Below are 21,366 nucleotides of genomic sequence, written 5' to 3'. Positions count from 1 at the left end.
ATAAGCATACTATACTGTATGGAATTTTTATTGATTAGATTTAATTACCACATTGCTTTATTAACCCTGTAAATCCTGAAATATGAAATGATCAAAAAATAAGTCATAAAATACGAAAGAAAAATCTTTTTTTTTTTTTTTTAAATGGAACAGTTTATTGAATTTTCAGACAAAATATACATAAAGTTTGCATGTGTTTTTTGTTGAGTAACATATTTGATACATCAGACTTTTATGACTCATTTAGTATGATATAGGAGGCTGTGTTTCAATACAAAATGAGCTGCCTACCTAAACAGCATTTTAGATACCCTTCACAAAAAAGACCTATCAAAAACATGCTGTTCTGTGTGATTACCAAATCAATATACCATTGTAATTAAATGGCACTCAAAAGTACAATAAACCATGGTATCGTGACCAAACAACCATGGTACTTTTCTGTTACAGAAACGTTGTCTAGGTAGACAGCTCACCAAGATTTGGAAAACAATCATGTTACAAAACAGTAAAGTTTTTTGTGCATGCATCGATGTACAGGAAATGCTAAAGGATGAAGTGAGGACGTTGACATACAGGAACTCCATGTACCATAACAAACACATCTTCAAGGACAAGATCGTGCTGGACGTGGGGAGTGGTACTGGCATCCTCTCCATGTTTGCTGCCAAGGCCGGAGCCAAGCACGTGTATGGGGTAAGAGGGCGGCCCTCCTTATGCCTAAAACCGCATGAGCCTGTAGCCTCCTACCCTGCTGGAACGATCCACAGAGCCCAAAATAGCATCATGTGTGGCAGTCGCACCAAGAGCTTTTGAAGGTGTAAGCGAATAATCCTCTTTTGTAGGGAAATATGATGTCATATTACCACCTACTTATTTCATAGTAAGGATCATAAAGTTCAAACCAGTTCAAAACAAAAAAAAAATAGTCTGTTTAAAGGCCATAACAAACTAATGAATCGTTTATTTAAAATGATTGAATTTTAACTCAAATATACGTGTATATACACCTTATCATTCATTAATCATTCAATATTTATTATATATCACCCAATATTTTATTTATATAGCAATATTTATACCATACTTAAAGTACTTGCTTCAAAGCAGCTTTACAATAAAAATCAGTATCAATAGTTCAATTACAGCTTCAATTTGGCTTTAAAAATATTAATAATTTAATAACACTATTGAATGACATTTTAAAAATTTATATAATATATATAAATAATTTATATAATATATATATATATATATATATATATATATCAGTAAGAGCAGAGTGTGAAGGTTGAATTAGCAGAGCAATAACACAGCTGTACATAAAATATTGCAATCCACACAACATAATGGGAGACATATCAGAGCTCAAAAGAGGACAAATTGTTGGTGCGCGTCTCACTGGCTCACCTGTGACCAGTACAGCAAGTCTTTATGGTGTATGGAGAGCTCTGGTATCCAGGCTAATGTCGGCATACCACTCCATAGGACGAACCACATCCAAGCGCGGGGGTGTATCAGTGATAATTTGGGCTACAATATCACAGCATTCCCTACTGTGCTTGATGGGCGCATCACTGCCAAGGACTAGCGAACCATTCTGGTGGACCATGTGTACCTAATGGTTCAAACATTGTATCCTGAAGGTGGTGTAGTGTATCAGGATAATAATGCACCAGAAGGCGTATACAGCAAGACTTGTGACAGAATTTTGGAGTACAGCCACTTATTTGGGGTATTTTGGAGGAGCAAATCAGAAAACATTTTCTTCCACCCCCTGGCCACTGTTCAGGAAGAGGAATGGCTGCATATATATATATATATATATACAGTCAAACCAAAATTTATTCAGACACCTTGAACATTTCATTCATTATTACAGTTTATTCACTATAGTTTAAAAAAAAGGGTAATAAAATATGACAAGATCTCAGAGTTAAACTGTGTCAGAAAAAAAATATCTTAATTATGTCAGATTACACTTAATTTAATTTACTTTATTTTTTTATCCTCACTTACATAAATGAACTATAGTGTCCTGCACTCACTAGTAAAAATATATCAAAAATATAAAAAATGTTTGAATAATTTTGGTTTGACTGTATATAGACACTGTTATTGAATTGAATTGAATCAACATTGAACTGACTTGAGCTGAATAATGGTAGTGTTGTCTTCTGTAGAGCTGCTTATAGCTGAATGTAACGTGTTTCATAATTTAACTTTGCAACAGAGTTACTGAGCTGAATCAAAAACAACATTGAACTAAATTGAGCTGAATAATATCACTACTATCTTCTGTAGATCTGCTTTACAACTGAAATTCAGTTGGTTTCATAATTGATGAATTTTACAACATTAACACATATTTTCCTGTTTATTAATGTGAAGCTGCATTGACGCAATATGTATGGTATAAAGCGCTATATAAATATATGTATATGTGACTTGACTTGATATATATAATCAAAGTACAATCAGATCGTGATCCATGTGATACCATCACTACTGTATACCATGACACCACCATAGTACTTTTTTTTATTATAAGGGACCCCTTCTGTTTTTCTGTCTTGCAATTCCCCGATTTCATTCCATTTCGCTTTCTCGCTTCCTGACCTGTCCATTTCAGACCTCTCCCCCTTAATGCATTCCTCCCCAGTGGTTAGTGAAGGTTTTTAGTGGGCAGCCTTTACTGGCCATGCTGATATATCAGGCTCTAACACACTACATTGTGAGGCTGTGGTAATTGGCTCTTTGGATGAATCTGAGAAAAAGGCAGACCAAAGAAAGCTGTAAAGGTCAGAAGGGCCACATTAACCATGTGGTGCTTGTTTTGCACTTTCTCTTTGACAACTAAAGCCAGAGCTTGTTAAGCCAAGTTAGAGTATGAACAGAAAGAAAAACTTAATTTTATGTTTCCCGCCATCCTCTTGGGATAGAATGTTCAAGAGCTTTTCTCAGTTTTCAGAGTACAGAACTACTTTGGAAAGCCTAGCCATGTGTTGGTGTCTGTCTGAGTCACGGTCTCTGCTGTAATTGAGCTGATGTAATTTGCACCTCGCTGCTCTTATCCAGTTGCACTGTGATAATGAACAATTCTCTGAATGGCTTCATCATATTTAAATGCCAGAGAGCACAAACTCTCCTCAGTGTCTATGTTATAGTGCTCATCGCAAACGAAAAACACTTGCTCAATGCAGAATATAAATTAGATTTTTACATTTTCTGGTACTTGCATGCAAAATTGGCTGCCACAATACTAGGGTATTCTGCATGGCATTCTGATATTTATATCCACCTTATTTTCAATGTAAGAGCAGCTATGGCGATTTTTAGCCATTTTTGCTTTTGGTGTCAGCTGGATTTTGTAGCTGATTCATATCATTTAAATGTATTATCATAATCATAAACACACTGTTTCATAGCGCAAATAGTTTTACATTTCACTGCACTCTGTTCTTCTTCTTGCTTTTTACCATATAGTGGCTAATGAATCAAAAGTCTCGCACATTCACAGGAAATGCCTTACTTCCTCATTGAAAAATAAGGTGAATATATTATTCTTGTTCCTGTTTAATTTGAAGTTTTTTTAATTCTTTCGCTCATTTTACCATCTGCCAGGCAAAAATCATACATGTCCACAGCTCAAATGAAGCAGAATGAGTTACACACCTGAAGAACAAATCTCTAACTTTACACTCTAAAAAATGCAAAAAAAAAGTTGGGTTGAAAATGGACAAACCCAGCGTTTGGATTGTTTTAACCCAGCGTTTGGGTTGTTTTAACCCAGCGGTTGGGTTAAATATTTGACCAACGTGCTGGGCAGTTTTATTTAACCCAGCTATTTTTTAAGAATTACTATATGGCTGGCTTAAAATGAACCCAAAATAGTTTGGGAATTAAAAATCAGACACATAATTACTAGAATCAGCAATAATAATCAAAAGCTGAACATTTATTAAGTAAGCAATAAGGTACTCGAGGCTGTGCTGTATCGTGAATAAGTCACGGCTGAAGGGGCTAACAATGCTCTTCAGCCATGACTTATGCACGATACAGCACTAGCCTTGAGTACCTTATTGCTTTTATAAAACGGTTAGCACATAATACAAATATTAAAGCCTTCCTTCCGCCGGAAAAAATAATCCCTGACCGTGAACAGCAACGTTAGATGGTGGCAAAGATTGTCTTTATGAGTGAGTCAGTCAGTAGCAAAGACTTTTACATTGAAAAGATCTAATTGTTGTGAACACGGAACAAGACGCAACTGACAAATGCTTTGACTAGTGCTGTCAGTCATGGGAAAACCCCTTAACTGTTAAAAGGACAAGATAATACATCATTTAAACAGATTTTTTATTATGAACATAGGACTGACCTGAAGGAAAATGCTAAATCTGAATGCAGGTAATAATGGATCTCTTTCTCACAATACTCTTCTACATAATACAGTAAGCTTCAATGAACAATATCAATTGAGAACAAACAGTTTATGTTGCTTATCGTGAATAAAACACAGCTATTGACCAATCAGAATCAAGGACAGGAACTAACTGTTTTATAATAAGCAATATAATAAATGTTTATTATAAATGTCAAAAATACATAAAGTAAAGTTTTCTAAATCATCCTTTTACCAGTTTTTAACTGCTGTTTTAGGCAGATGAACTCCTGGTTATGTGTTACCAGCATGATTTCATTGGAAACAGTCCCTTTCTTATGTCCGTACATGTTATGCCATGGGTTTATTAGCTTAACTTTGTCATAACAGGAGGATATTGGTTAACTTAAGCTATCTTCTCATGTTAACATACAATTCTGCAGTCATGCAATGAACCAGGAAAAATCCATTAATGCTTAGCAAAATACTTCCAAATAAACATCTAAAGCATGCTAGTAGTAATAGTCATTCACCCAAACTGTGAATGAAAACAAAATCATCAGATAAAATCATCTTTAATATTTAAACTTGTCATGTTTGCAAAGTTTTGCCCTTGATCTCTGTTTACTGCAGCTCAAGTCCAGGCACTTTCCTCTCGTCTTGATCATGCACATCAAGAGCTTTTCTTCTGAGAGTGGAAATGTGCTGACTGTGTTATGGGCTTCTCTGATTACTTTTAAACTCAAGGCTGCTGACCCACTGCAGTACGTGAAACTTTTCCAGAAACAGGTGGGGCTGCAATGTAGGAGAAAGTGAGGGTTCTGAGGGTTTGTCAGTTGAAGCGATGCTGACTGACTCCACGTGCAATACTTAAGTTGACAGCGATGGCTATGGACACTAACGGTTGCTGGGAAAACAAAAGGGACGTCATGAGGCAGAAGGATCTGTGCTGTCAGGAATGAACCTCTCACTTATACTGCTGGCAGCTTCCTACTTAATCTCTCCTCTTCCCTTTAGCCTCAGGCCACTGACAGCCCCGTTACTGTGTGTGCTTGTTTGAATATATTTCTGTCTGACAGCGGGACAGGAATCTGGACTGTTTGTAAATGCTAAATAATGCTCTTTAGGTGGCTGGGGGCTGATCAGAGGAACATGTCTAATAGGCAGGTCTGCAAGTTGCAAGAATCATCAAGCTCTCTATGTTGAGAGACTGTAAGGGGAAGGACACGGCCTGTTTTGGAAAGACAGTACTTTTACTCCGCAAGGGTGCATTAAATTAATCAAAAGTGACAGTAAAGACTTTTATAAACAAAAGATTTTTATTTCAAATAAATGCTGTTCTTTTTAACTATCTATTCATCAAAAAATTGCTAAACATAAAAACATCAAATTGTATTAAAAGCCAAAGAAAAAAAGATATGTAATGTACCTTAATGCAATCATGTGAGACAGTTCTGGGAGGTCATTATATCAAATCATTTTGATGACAGACTTTGGCTCAGGCATTTCAGAATAACTAAAATAACATTTAAGATGCTGTGCAATGAAACTGATCCGCTGGTTAGTCCAGTTATCCAATCACATCCTCTTTTGAGGCAAAGTCATGCAAGTTTTTTTTTTTTTTTTTTTTTCGCATCAAGGGATTTATTGTGTTTCCATCGCTTATGCGCATGTCTTCTTATGGGATAAAAAAAAATGATCTGACTCTATTGAGCACACACGTTTTTTATGCAATTTTAGAAATTATACTTTTCTAAGTTGGCTTAGTAATAATTATGAGCCAATCACAATAGGAATCAAGTATTTTAACATTAAGCAAATCACAGTGCTTCTATAAGGCTGTGGCTTTTCTGAAAGAGGATATAAGGATAGAGAAGGTAAAATGCTGTCTATTAGTTAAACCAGCACCTAACCAACCATGAATTTCAGTGCTGGTGTCTAAGAAGCACAAGACAACAAGGAATAACCACTGTAAGTTTACATTTTTACATTGTTCTGTGTTCTTCATTCCTCAGATTGAATGCTCAAGTATATCAGAATACTCTGAGAAAATCATCAAGGCCAATCATCTGGACAGTGGTAAGCACATTCGATGTGTGTTTGCTGTGTGTTTCGGTGTGTTTGCTGTGTAGTTGGCTGGCTTGTGTGGGTGTGTGAGAAAAGCAGAATGACAAATAGGATGAGACACTGATAGGATAAAGAGTGGTTGTCGAGCTTTCTTCTATTCAGCCTCCTAAATATACATAATTTAAAACCTCTGCAGTAATCTGAATATTAAGAGAGAATTTAAATTGCAAATATTCTGCTTTGTCAATGATAAAATGAATATAAAGGACACTGTCTTCACAAAAAGACATGTTAATCAGTATTTTTTTTTTTTAAATCATTTTCCAGCAAAAACTACTTTTCAAAAGTTTGGGGTTGGTAAGATTTTTTATGTTTTTAAAAGAAGCCTCTTATGCTCATCGCCATGGAAAAAATACAGTAAAAACAGTACTATTGTATATATATTATTACTATTTGAAAACTAACTTTTCTATTTTAATATATAGTTTAATACAACTTTTCGGATTTAATCACAGTTGAAAACAGTTGTGCTGCTTACTATTTTTTTTTAGAAACTGTGATACTTTTTTCAGGATTCTTTGACTTTTAAATTAAATGCTACATTTGTTAAAAATATTAGGTTACACTTTAAGGTGATGTAGTTAGATTGTACTTACTCAGATGAGTACTGAGTAATATTAATTAAGTACATGTACTTGCTATAGAGTTACGGTTAGGGTTACATGTAATTATGCATAATTTACTGTTATTACTATAGTAAGTACATTTAGTAACATGTAACTATGTCACCTTAAATGAAAGTGTTACCAAATATTACAAATAGAATCCTATCCTAAACCCAAAGCGATTCTTTTCAGTTAGCCTACGGTTAGCAAGAAAACAACACATTGCTAACAGGTTATGGCTCTTTCATTTAGCTTGTACTGCAGTATCTCTTCATGGAAGTTTAACAAAAGCTGATGTTTTGCATTTTCAGCTGGAGTCTCTCTCTCTCTCACACACACACAAACACACACACACACAGACACACACACACACACATTTTGACCCATATCTTTTAACTGGCCTTAAAAATTCAAAGAGTAGAAGGATCTGTCAAGCGTCTCCATGGCCTTATTTGTCTGTGTGTTCCAGTTATAACCATCTTTAAAGGGAAAGTGGAAGAGACGGAGCTGCCGGTAGATCAGGTGGACATTATCATCTCGGAGTGGATGGGCTACTGCCTTTTTTATGAGTCCATGCTGAATACAGTCATCTACGCCAGAGATAAGTGGCTGGTCAGTGTTTATGTGTGTGTGTGTAGTACAGGAAGTATATTGTGTGTGTGGGTACAGCCAATGTCTCTAGAGTGAACATACACTCTCTGCTCTTCATCTTTAGAAACCAGGAGGTCTAATGTTCCCAGACAGGGCTGCTCTATATGTGGTGGCCATTGAAGACAGGCAGTACAAGGACTTTAAGATTCACTGTAAGTCCTAATACACACACACACATACACACACACTAGGCTTGCTGCGGTAGTCTGTTAATGGTGTTACACAGTGTTCGATTGTGTTCCACCGATTACATTACTCGTAATCATTACCCACCGCAACACTACCTCTATTGTGTTGCTTTTTTTTTATAGAAATAAAAACCATTAAGTTCAGTTGGACAATGTACATTATGCTACAATTATAAAATGAAAATTTCTGCTCTGCTCCATATGCAGCACTAGCTGCAGAGTTGCAGCACAGTGCAGCAGAATCAGTACTCACTTATCATGTGAGATGACTGACAAGACCATGGCGGAGGATTTGGTGCACAACAGATCTTGAGTGTCATTGACAAATATCTTATTTTGTAAAATGTGTGGTCAGTACCGCTGCTCCCTATACACAGAGTACGAGTGACCATGAATTTAAAAGCGAAAGTGAAAAGCAAGCGCATATATACAGTCCAAATACACTGTTCACAGTCCAAATATATGTCCAAATACAGTCATGTTCACAGACCATTTTATTAAGTATGTTTGTGTGTATCTTTCAGTTAAAATGTCTAAAAATCCATAAAACAGGATACATTTACACAGCATGAGATTTTAAGAATTGTTTTCATAGATTGTATCTTGAATACAAGTGTATTTTGTCTTACTCTACCAGAATTTTTACGCATAAACAAGTTAAAAACAAATGGGGGAAAAAATCTGCCAATATAGTAAGACCAAATATACTCAAGATGTAATATACCTTCTACAGTGCACATTTCTTGCACTGTAAATTTGAAATCTGATACATTTTGAGACATGAAATAAAGTATTTTCTAGGCCTTAACCATGCTCTTTATCAAAAATCAAATTTCTATGTTTGAGCAGGGTGGGAGAACGTTTATGGTTTTGACATGACCTGCATCAGGAATGTAGCTATGAAAGAACCACTGGTGGACATCGTGGACTCAAAGCAAGTGGTATCCAATGCCTGCCTGATCAAGGTTAGCCATTAAAACACTTTTAAAGAAATCATGTATGTACATGTTTCTCACCGCATGTGTGGTAGACGAGAAGATAAAGTGGATCCACTGAGAATACAGCAGCATTAGTGTGTAACTGATCATTAGCTGCATCACTCAGTGTGACAGTTACATAATGATCCGTTGAAATGCAATTTCATTTCATTATAAACCACTGGAGAAGATGCTGATGAGATGATTATTGGTTGAATCGGATTCATCAAGCCTGGAAAGTTTATGGCTCCACAGATGGACTGTGAAATGCATCTGCAAACCTCTCATTTTAACTGCCGAATGATAATATGAAAGAAATATATTTTAAACAAAAGGCTTTTCGGCTTTTTGCAGACATGAATTTAGCAGTTCTGTCACAACTAATCCAATTTAAAACTTTGATGCAAATAAAAGCTGGAAAACAATTTGATATGTAAAGCTCTAAATAAAGGAATTTGGGCATTTTGTATATATCCTTGTCAGTCGTTGTCTGTACATAGAGTATATACAGTGTTGGGGAAAGTTACTTTTAAAAGTAATGCGTTACAATATTGCGTTGCTTAGTTACTTTTTATGGAAAGTAATCCATTAGGTTACTTTTGCGTTACTTTTTCTCACCTAAGCTGGGCTTGCATGCTTACTTTTTAATAAAAAAGAAAACAAATTCTCTTTTTGGGAAATGTAAAGGCCCTTTCACACCAAAAGTGAGATGAATAAGCCTCAGGCTGAAGGAAATTCAAATTCATGCCTGTACAAAGGTCAATAAATGGGAAAACAAAGTAACTTGTGTTACTTATTTGAAAACGTAACTTGTAAATTTATAAATTTAAAAGTAATGCGTTACTTTACTTGTTACTTTAAAAAAAGTAATCTGATTTCATAACTCAAGTTACTTGTAATGCGTTACCCCAACACTGCATACTGTATATACATGTTGACACTAAAAAAATATATAATATAAATATACATATCACGATATATATTATTTTTTTCCCAATAATAATTTATTTTATATATACTTATATTTTATATATACTTATTTAATATACACTGATAAATAACATTTTTAATATCCTGACTGAAAATATGTTGCCAGAGAAGTGTGCTTTTGCTGTCTTTCTTTAAAATAATGTTTTACATCTAATGTAATGACATTCATGCATTTTTAGGGGTCGTTTAATTGGCCTAATACCATTTGGAGCCGTTGTATGCCGCTTTCTTTTTCTACTGAGTGAAGCGTGTCCTGAACTGACCTTTCATCTTATGGAATAAGAGGAAATTAAATCATTATATTGTGTCCTTTACTCACATCCATCTTTCTTTAAAGTTTAGATAAAGTAACTTTAAAGACCAGATCTGTCCAGTGAAGCAAAGCTGGGGGATAATGGATGAAGGCACTTAAATTAAGTGTTGAATGGAAGTGTGATGCACGCACTCACACGGACCTCCTCTCTTGCCTTGTTTGATACAGTGATTAATGCTCCATTTCAAACTTTGTGCTTTATAACTGAATCTAAAGTAGATCGGACATGTTTACAAATGGGAAGCCTGGTGACTAATGGAGGTGAGAGTGAGAGGAATATAAAACCACAAAGAGAGAGAGAGAAGGTTTATACTTACAAATAACAGTTTCCTGTTGTTTTTCAAGTAAATATATCAGTGGTGAAAGAGGCAGGGCTCAGTTTACTGTTGGGAAATGATGGAGTCTGAAACAGCTGTCTGAATGTACTGATCCAAGAGCAGTAATAACATCCTAACGTAATTACTGAAATGCTACCAGTACAGTATGACATTTCAGAAGAAGAGATAGAGAGAGAGAGAATAAGAGATCAAGCTGCATGCTGATCTTTTTTATTCTCTCCCCAGGAAAGAGAAATGAATGGAAGCTCGTTACCACCACGGAATAAAACAATAAAAAAGATAATTGCGACTATTTATCTTACAATTATGATTTTTTTATGAGTTACGAGTTTATATCTCGCAATTCTGACTTTATAACGCAATTTTGAGTTTATATCTCACAAATCTGATTTTTGTTTTCTCAGAATTGTGAGATATAAACTTGGAGTTGAGAGAAACAATGTCAGAATTGTGAGCTGACTTTTTTCCTCAGAATTGCAAGTTTATATCTGACAATTCAGACTTTATAACTCAAAATTGCGAGTTTATATCTCATAACTCCAAGGAAGAACATCAGAATTGTGCGATATAAACTCGCAATTGTGAGAAAAAAGTCAGAATTGTGAGATAAAAAGTTGCAATTATCTTTTTAATTTTTATTCTGTGGCCATTCAAATTACTAAAGATATCTCTTTAATATTTCATCTGTTTCTCCTAGACAGCAAGGAGATACCAAAGTCTGCAATCAAACGTAAAAGATTTAAATACTCAAACATTTCTCATTCTACCAAGACCAAATGATCTGTTATTCTGCATATCAATCTTATAGGTCTTATATTCTTGCTGAAATTTTTCTTACAGAAAATTTTGAGACATAGTTGATCCTTAAAAGAAACACAACTGAGAACTTCATTAGGTACCTTAGACCCTAAAATACAACTTTAAGCTTTGCTCATCTTCTCTCAGGAAGTGGACATCTACACGGTGAAGCCAGAGGAACTGTCCTTCACCTCCTCCTTCTGTCTGCAGATCCAGAGGAATGATTACGTCCATGCTTTGGTCACCTACTTCAATATCGAATTCACCAAGTGTCATAAAAAGACGGGCTTCTCCACAGGTATCATGTTTTAAAACTTCTCTATGTTCTGCACCTGTGGCCACAGTGGTGTATATGAATGTGTACTTTGTGGTCGATGTCTGCCCTCTAGTGGCTCAGTTATGACATGGCACTGCCAAAGACATTGCATTAAACCAAAACAGACACCAAAGATTTAAGGTAAACTTCTAAAATGAAAACCAGGTACACAAAGTTTGTAAGTCCTTCTTGGGATGAAGCCTTTGCCGAGTTTGCTCATTAAAATTAATTTTGTTCTTGACGTTCACCCAGTAGGCCAAACCTTTTGGGGCTGAAAATAATTGGTAACCAGCTGGTGTGTAACAAAATACATGAATAAATAATTATGAATACATACACATTATTGACTTTATATCCTATAAGTTTACCAAGCCACATCCACATAACTCAATTAATATTTACGCACAATACCATTTCGTTCATATTCGCACAGTAAATGTTTTACAGCTTGACGGAATGCAGAAGCGTAAGTGTGTTGCAACGTGTTTTGAAGTAAAAACTCATGACGCAAGACGCCGAAGAACATACATGATCTAGCGCTATTCATAAAATGCGTGTTAAACGCTATTTGTGTATGGATATATTAGGGAGTTTATTATTATGTACCTTACTTTAAAGCAAAGTCAGACACAATGATGGTGCTAATGCGGTCGTTCCAGTGTTGCCAGATTGGAAATGTCCTAGTATTGTACCAGAAGTTCAAAATTATCTTATTTGGAAGAAAATTATCATACACGAGTTTTTAGTGTAGGTAAATGAACTAAATTAATAACTAATGATTTTTTACAACGGAATGAATCAATACTGAACTTACTTAAGCTGGACAATATACAGCCAAAATTATGTTCCCTCTATCTCTGTAAAGCTATAGACCTTATGCGCCAGAGAAACAAGTGCGCCGCCATCTTTATAATACTGTCTTTGAACTTCCGTTTTTGCGTAGCTCTGTATATTTCTATGGCATGGCTGTCAAAGAGTAACTAGCTGGTGAAGTGGATTTACTTGTTGTAGAGTTAATTAAAGTTATCATGAGCATTGTAATGTTTAAAGCCGATGTCTTAACAAATGTCGGGAAGATTTTAAAACGAGCAGCTCATTCATAAATGCGTAAGATCGCTGTGGAAATACAAACCGGAAGTCAAAAGACAACGAGTGCAGCGCTGAAAAGGGGCGGGGCTACATAAGGTCAATACTTTGACACAACCTGCATTGTAAAAAGCGCTATATAAATAAAGGTGACTTAAATACAGCCATTTATCTAGACCAACAACTTTTTGACATGACCTGCAAATTACCACAATAGATAAATAACTAGGCGTACCTTAGTGGGAAACAATGACCTAAAAGCACTGCGGCAGGAACTGTGCTCGTGAGAGAGAGTCATTCTCCACGATGATTGGCTGAGAAGACCGAAGTGTCACGAAGTTCTGAAATTATCGTACATTATGGGATTTTTTTCATTATTGATCGTACATCGTACAGAGGTCAAAATTATTGTACAAATACGATAATTATCGTACGTCTGGCAACACTGGGTCGTTCAGATGTAACTGCGAGTAGCGCCCTCTGTTGGTCTGCCGTCTTTCTTGCCACATTTCATTATACAGTAATTGACATGAAATATTTTTGTGTAAGTATAAAGTCCTCTGCGTTATTAATTCTGTCCCCAAAGTCTTGTTTAGCACCTGGACACAAATTAGATCTGTGCTGCTGGTTTACACTGATGATTTTTGGTGGGTTTTGTTGTATTTTTTTTCCTTAGCAGTCTGATGCATTGTATCTTAGTCAAGAGAGTACCTGACTCCTGGATGTTGAATTTCAGTCTTGTAAGGTGTTGTGGGATTCTGATCTGAGGGCTCTGTTAAGTTCTATTGACCTTTCAGGCTCAATGTATTGCTGAGTCAGCATACAGACGTTTCCTCTTGGGTGGAACCACAAGTGATCTTTCAGCTGGCAAGAAAACTAACACATAGAGTCATTTCTTCCTCTCTCAAATGCACACACACACATACACACACAACATTTGCAACTTATTTGAAATCTTGAAAGAAGTGCAGGCTTTATTTCTGGGAAAGCATGAAAATCTGAATTTGTGAAGTGAATTTGTCAGGGTTAGTACAAGAATTACTTGTATGTTGTTATGCAGTTTCATGTCTATAACAAAATAAAGACAGTCAAGATGATCATTATATATATCATTTAATAAGAAAGACAGCATGGAATATTCAGCAGCAGCCATTATATACGAAATATTTGACCTTTAAAATTCAGCAACCAATCAGAATCAAGTGTTTCAGAGAGCCCCGTAATAGTGTGTGATATAGCCTATTATTTATTTAATGTTATATTGTATATATTTTGTCTTCTATTCACTGTAGCACCAGATTCCCCATACACACACTGGAAGCAGACAGTGTTTTATCTGGAGGAGTATTTGACTGTGAAAAGAGGAGAGGAGATAGTCGGCACTGTCAGCATGAAGCCAAACGAGAAGAACGTGGTATGTGCCCCCATATTAAAATATGCTTTCAAGACCCTTCTTCCTTTCTTTCTTTCTTTCTGTTAATTAAAGTCCCCCTGTAGTCAATTATTTTATCCCTTAAAACTCATCTTTGATCACCAAAATGACATATTTTAAAAAAAATTCAAGTGAAAAAAATTTCTTCATGCCTTAAAATAGCTTGAATGTAGCTCTACACCCTTGCCTCATTTAATATACACGGATCAATGAATATGCAAATTAGCCCCACCTCCACTCGCTCACGCCAGCTCGGAGAGTCTACTGTTGCTGTAGTGACGAGCAATTTGTTGTTTGTGTTGTGGATATTTAAGAAAAAATCTTGCTTCGCTTCGTATATTCAGTTTACCAGCTGTGCAACTGAACTGCTCATATTTTCTGACGCTTAAATTGTGTTTTAAATTATGAATTGGTAAAACGCCTTTGCAAGACAGTCTGACTGAATCCACTCGCATTCGTTTGGACTGTTCTCTCACTGAATCACCTGAAGCGATTTCTCAGTAAAACAGACAGTATCGAGAGAACAAGCAGCAGTTTTCCTCTGTGAACATGTGCTAAATGGATGTTTGACAATTTCGTTGCTTTTGGAGTTTTCAGATTTAAAAAAAAACATTCAGATGAAATCCTGCAGGCCCCCGCTTAAAGGTGCAGTGTGTAAATTTTAGCGGCATCTAGTGGTGAGGTTGTGAACTGCAACCAACGGCAGCTTACCCCCCCGTCTGGGCAACACAAATCAAAGATGTTGTCGTCTGAGACAGAGAGTACATTAGCCAGTCAAGCAATGAGGTTTCTTCTTACTTCTAACAAAGAACGGTCTCTGCTTCTAATAAACCAGACGACTACTACTACTACTACTTCTTCGTGTGTATTTAACGTAGTGACGATGCAAGTTGCCTCTAAAAACACGAACGATTTAGAAGAAGAACAACATAGTGATGAAACGCGCTCTGTAGAGTGTTTGTCCATTTAGGGCTGCTGTAGAAACATGCTCGTGCAAAATGACGACTTGACATGGAGGGGGGACCCTGTCAATAGAGCCTCCCAAATTTTATACATTGCACCTTTAAAGGGGTCATATGATGCGTTTTCATGTTTTACTTTTTCTTTAGTGTGTTATGCAGCTGTTTGTGCATCTATAAGACCTGCAAAGTTACAAAGCTCAAAGTCTCCCTCAAAAATATTTATTCTATCTAAAAGAGAAGGCAGATCCAGACCTAGATCGAATTCTCCTTCACATACCTACATCACTATAATAATGCCGCCCAAATGCATACGCAAAGAAAGAAGGCGTGGCTTCAGTTATCGTAGTAGTGTTGTCGCCGCCATGTCGTGGAGACACTGTGTGTTTCTATGCGAAAGCAAAAGCACTTCCGAAAGTGGACGCAATTAGGAATCAGTGGTTAAGATTTATTTACAACTCAAATGCTTCCCAGACTATACAGGTGCTGGTCATATAATTAGAATATCATCAAAAAGTTGATTTATTTCACTAATTCCATTCAAAAAGTGAAACTTGTATATTATATTCATTCATTACACACAGACTGATATATTTCAAATGTTTATTTCTTTTAATTTTGATGATTATAACTGACAACTAAGGAAAATCCCAAATTCAGTATCTCAGAAAATTAGAATATTACTTAAGACCAATACAAAGAAAGGATTTTTAGAAATCTTGGCCAACTGAAAAGTATGAACATGAAAAGTATGAGCATGTACAGCACTCACTACTTAGCTGGGGCTCCTTTTGCCTGAATTACTGCAGCAATACGGCGTGGCATGGAGTCGATCAGTCTGTGGCACTGCTCAGGTGTTATAAGAGCCCAGGTTGCTCTGATAGTGGCCTTCAGCTCTTCTGCATTGTTGGGTCTGGCATATCACAGCTTCCTCTTCACAATACCCCATAGATTTTCTATGGGGTTAAGGTCAGGCGAGTTTGCTGGCCAATTAAGAACAGGGATACCATGGTCCTTAAACCAGGTACTGGTAGCTTTGGCACTGTGTGCAGGTGCCAAGTCCTGTTGGAAAATGAAATCTGCATCTCCATAAAGTTGGTCAGCAGCAGGAAGCATGAAGTGCTCTAAAACTTCCTGGTATATGGCTGCGTTGACCTTGGACCTCAGAAAACATAGTGGACCAACACCAGCAGATGACATGGCACCCCAAAACATCACTGACTGTGGAAACTTTACACTGGACCTCAAGCAATGTGGATTGTGTGCCTCTCCTCTCTTCCTCCAGACTCTGGGACCCTGATTTCCAAAGGAAATGCAAAATTTACTTTCATCAGAGAACATAACTTTGGACCACTCAGCAGCAGTCCAGTCCTTTTTGTCTTTAGCCCAGGCGAGACTCTTCTGACGCTGTCTGTTGTTCAAGAGTGGCTTGACACAAGGAATGCGACAGCTGAAACCCATGTCTTGCATACGTCTGTGCGTAGTGGTTCTTGAAGCACTGACTCCAGCTACAGTCCACTCTTTGTGAATCTCCCCCACATTTTTGAATGGGTTTTGTTTCACAATCCTCTCCAGGGTGCAGTTATCCCTATTGCTTGTACACTTTTTTCTACCACATCTTTTCCTTCCCTTCGCCTCTCTATTAATGTGCTTGGACACAGAGCTCTGTGAACAGCCAGCCTCTTTTGCAATGACCTTTTGTGTCTTGCCCTCCTTGTGCAAGGTGTCAATGGTCGTCTTTTGGACAACTGTCAAGTCAGCAGTCTTCCCCATGATTGTGGAGCCTACAGAACTAGACTGAGAGACCATTTAAAGGCCTTTGCAGGTGTTTTGAGTTAATTAGCTGATTAGAGTGTGGCACCAGGTGTCTTCAATATTGAACCTTTTCACAATATTCAAATTTTCTAAGATACTGAATTTGGGATTTTCCTTAGTTGTCAGTTATAATCATCAAAATTAAAAGAAATAAACATTTGAAATATATCAGTCTGTGTGTAATGAATGAATATAATATACAAGTTTCACTTTTTGAATGGAATTAGTGAAATAAATCAACTTTTTGATGATATTCTAATTATATGACCAGCACCTGTATATGCTGCTTAATATTTTTTCTCCTCAAAAATAAATAAATTGAATTAGAAATTGTTGTTTTATGTAACGTTTTAATCATTACTGTCACTTTTGATTAATTTGATCAATTATAATTCAATAACTCTAACTTTTGAATGGTAGTGTATAATTCATTTCAACTTCCTTTACTCAAATTGTTATAATGATTCTGCAGTTTAACGTTTCTGTTTTTTCCTTTTTCTATCCAGCGTGATCTGGACTTTACCTTTGAGCTGGATTTTAAAGGTCAGCTATGTGAGGCCGCTATCGCTCACGACTATAAGATGCGCTAAGTGTCCAGCAGAGGCGAGAGACGGTTCTTGACAGCACTCAGAGAAGCAGAGGCAGGAGCCGCTCCAGATCATAGCTACAGCGACACAGAGAGAAAGATCAGGACAGAAGTTATCTCTGGGAGTCTTGCCAATGTTTTTTGGAGCGGGGTGGCACTTCTAGCAATAGCGTCCTTGCCTTTGCCAACTATAGCCTGCACTAGTACGCCATCTCTCCGACTGTTCAGGGGCCAACTATGACTACACCCCACTGCAAACAAAAGAATGTCATGGGCTTATGAATGTTAAGTGTTAGTTTATGGTTGCTTTGCTTTTTATATTAGGAGTGTGAGTTCATGTTGAAGGTGTGCTTCCCAGTCCCAGACATTGAGAACTTTAACATATTGTATTAAGAGAATTACTCCACTTACATGCCTGTAGTAATAATTCATTTAAACTGAATTTAACAACTTCAATGCAGTAGGATAAGTCATCTTGTAGATTTAGGATCAGGTTTTGACAAAAATCCAGGTCATTCTCAGGAAACGAGGCCATTTTTGTTAGAAGATTTCAGGTTTTTTCTTAAATATCATTCGCCAGTACCACGTTATTTTTTAAAGTCAGCATTTCTTTTTTGCTTTGTGCTTAGAACTTTTTTTTTCTTTCCGTAAAGCATTAGGCCTAATCCCTATGATTTTTTTCCCCACCTGGTTTGCAAAAACAACTATTGAGCTTTACAAAGCCCATACACATAAAAAAACAAAACAATATACCATAAAAATATTGATAAAGACTGTAAGAGAAACCACATGGTGAAACATTTTTATGACGTTAAAATATATTGTCAAAAAGATCAATTTTGTTTAAATTAAAGACTATAGAATAACACAAGATGCGTCACTCGTATTGTTTTGAATGGGTGAAAGTGCAACGCGCAATATGGCGGAATAAGTCCCGCCTTCTAAATAAGAGCCAATCGTCGATTGGTAAAGTCATCGCGTCACTGCAGCGGCCGTTAGAAGCTCCGGTTCCTATAGAAACAGTCAGACGCGCGCCTCCGAAATGAGGCACAAGAGACGCGCATTTAGGTCTGCGCATGCGCATTAGCTTGATCCAGCCTGAATAATACCGTTTTTTGTCATGATTCGAGCGTTTAGAAACAAAATTTATGAGACAGTTGTTGTCAGATTTCATTGGTGATTTCAAATATGAAATTTAATCGAAAGCTTGGCAAACAACTTTGGAGAATTTGATGTTTCCCCATTCAAAGAGATAGGAGCTGCACTTGGATGCCCGAGAGGCGCTTCAAAGATGGCCGCCGAGTGAAATTACTTGTCTTATCTGCATTTTTTAAAATTTAAGCATTTTATACATAGACATGACATATTTTCATTTCAATAAAAGCAAAATTTAGTTAGCATTTGTTTTTGATTCTTTATATTATATTATATTGTGATGGACATGCAAATTAGAATGAAACTGCATGGCAACTGCATGTTGCAAAGAAAACGATACATTTATATAAGTTTTATTTTAAAAGTTCTGTGCATTAAACACCAAAGTTAATTTTTTATAGTATAAAATTGTTAGGTTCTGTATCCTATTAATTGTACGTAGTGCCTCATGTGGACACCATTTCCTGAGAACGACCCATCCATAACAAAATTAAGTTTTGAGGCATCAATGACACTTTTAAACCTATAAATGTTTTTCCGCCTATATGGAGAACATAGGAAAATGAATCAGAAGCTAATAATGGAATTTACAAGCCGAAAGAGTGATTGCAATACAGCGATGTGATGAAATTGTGAATTTGTTTTTCTAGTATAGCTTTATGAGATTGCAATATGTAGTGTTAGTGTTATTTATGATTCTAGATGTGTGATAATTACATTTCCACTTGCATCTGCTGAGCACAGAGTTGAAAATAGAGAAAGAGAAATAGCACATAATACATATCAAAACATAGATGCCATGTGGAATGTTGGCTCTGTCTGCGGTGAGATCTTGATGAGCTGGACTCAGATGGCATGCTGCTCTTCACCTGTGCTCTTATTAGAGTCTTTGCCAAGACGATGACTGGGATCCGTCCCGTCCCGGTACATTTGTGACCCCCGTGTCACAGCTGATTGTACTGTTCAAGTCCTCACCAAAGACATTCAATTCACTAGCAAAGCACATTGTCCTTTATTATGTGTTAAATTTATTGTTCATAATAAGTCCCCCTCTCCCCCCTCCTTTAAGTATTCATCTAGTTCAACTAGGGTCTGATGGGTCTTGGTGGAATATTGTGCAATATTGGGAATGTGAAAAGTATAAACTGTGTATTCTCTGTGCAGAACAATGTTTTCCTCATCCAATATTGTATTTCCAGAACTAATTGAGTGTTTGTTATTGAAATTTGAGGTTTACATGTTAAAAATGTTTTAAAATGATAATTCTGCCATGATTTGAGCATCTATCAAGATAATAGTAAGTAACATAGCTTAAAACTAATAAAATGAAAGCTAAGTAAAATGTTTAGGTGTACAAAAGCATGCCTTATTGAAAGCGTATTTGACTGTTTATAAAACTTGACATATTGCTGTTATGAAAGATAAATATGTAAGTGAAATAAAAAGAAAACATTTGTTTATGTAAGATGTTGGATGGTATAGCAAAAAAAAAAAAAAAAAAAAAAAAAAACAATAAAAGCCATTTGTCCATTAAATACTTGATTGTGCTCTAAATGTAGTACCACTTGTAGTCCACAAGGGGGCTTGAAAAGATTATGAAAAAACGGACACAAGTCTATCTAACATGCTGGCTATATTTGAAAGGTAATGCTAGTACTGGTTACTGCATTTTGCACAATATGTACCGCTTACAATATACTTTTTAAGTATGGGAAACATGCTATATGCAATACCAAATGTTTCAGTAGGCTATAATGTTGTCACATGAACTCATTACGCTCAATGTTTCCTTTAAAGGTGCAGTGTGTACATTTTAGGAGGATCTATTGACAGAAATGAAATATAATATACACACCTATGTTTTCAGTAGTGTATAAAGACCTTACATAATGAAGTTATGTTTTTATTAGACATTTCTATCTACACCGCGGGTCCCCTTACATGTTAAGTCGCCATTTTGCGCCGGCACCGTTTCTACAGTAGTCCTAAACGGACAAACTGCTTTACAGAGCGCGTTTCGTCACTATGTTGTTGTTGTTGTTGTTCTTCTTCGTTTATATTTTTAGAGGCAGCTTGCATAATCACAACGTTGAATATGCAGGAAGAAGAAGAAGAAGAAGAAGAAGTAGTAGTAGTCGTCTGTTTTATTTGGAAGCAGAGACCGTTCTTTGTAAGAAGAAACCTCATGGCTTGACTGGCTACTCTGTTCTGTCTCAGACGACGACATCTTTGTCGTTCTTTGTCCGAGCAATTCACAACCTCACCGCTAGATGCCGCTAAAACGTATACACTGCACCTTCAATATAGCAGGTTAAATTTTTTCAAAAAAAAAAAAAAAAAAAATACAGTAATAAAGTGTGCTCTGGTTGTGTACTGCACATTTTGGAAAATGTGCACATTAAACAACCATACTGTGCACATTATACAAACTGCATACTAAGAGATACTGTACACTATTTTGAACATAGCCATTGTGTATATGATAATACCAATAAATATTTATTTAAAGGGGGGGCCCACAGTGTAAAGAGTATTTGCATATGGCATGTTTATAAAGGCATGAAATGTCTGTGCATTAAATAGTTTATTTAAACTGGTAATACCGGTTTAAACTCAGGCTGAGCTTTCAGAACAATGCCTTAAATA

The 21,366-nt window shown here is 36.3% G+C and overlaps 1 protein-coding gene across 2 annotated transcripts in view; it reads left to right on the top strand.

The window, feature by feature from the left end:
* Window positions 1-20,255, top strand: part of LOC127500195 (protein arginine N-methyltransferase 8-B) — a 32,434-nt gene extending 12,179 nt beyond the window's left edge. For both annotated transcript variants that reach the window (XM_051871154.1, XM_051871153.1), the window contains exons 3-10: window positions 541-696; window positions 6,400-6,463; window positions 7,586-7,728; window positions 7,832-7,919; window positions 8,805-8,920; window positions 11,519-11,669; window positions 14,066-14,187; window positions 17,486-20,255. In XM_051871154.1, the coding sequence (XP_051727114.1) occupies window positions 541-696; window positions 6,400-6,463; window positions 7,586-7,728; window positions 7,832-7,919; window positions 8,805-8,920; window positions 11,519-11,669; window positions 14,066-14,187; window positions 17,486-17,569 (924 nt within the window). In that variant the 3' untranslated portion in view covers window positions 17,570-20,255. The remainder of the gene's footprint in view (window positions 1-540; window positions 697-6,399; window positions 6,464-7,585; window positions 7,729-7,831; window positions 7,920-8,804; window positions 8,921-11,518; window positions 11,670-14,065; window positions 14,188-17,485) is intronic.
* The last annotated feature ends 1,111 nt before the right edge of the window (window positions 20,256-21,366 follow it).

Source organism: Ctenopharyngodon idella, chromosome 18 (genome assembly GCF_019924925.1).
Source record: "Ctenopharyngodon idella isolate HZGC_01 chromosome 18, HZGC01, whole genome shotgun sequence".
NCBI classification, from domain to species: domain Eukaryota; kingdom Metazoa; phylum Chordata; class Actinopteri; order Cypriniformes; family Xenocyprididae; genus Ctenopharyngodon; species Ctenopharyngodon idella.
This window is presented reverse-complemented; position numbering and strand designations above follow the sequence as displayed.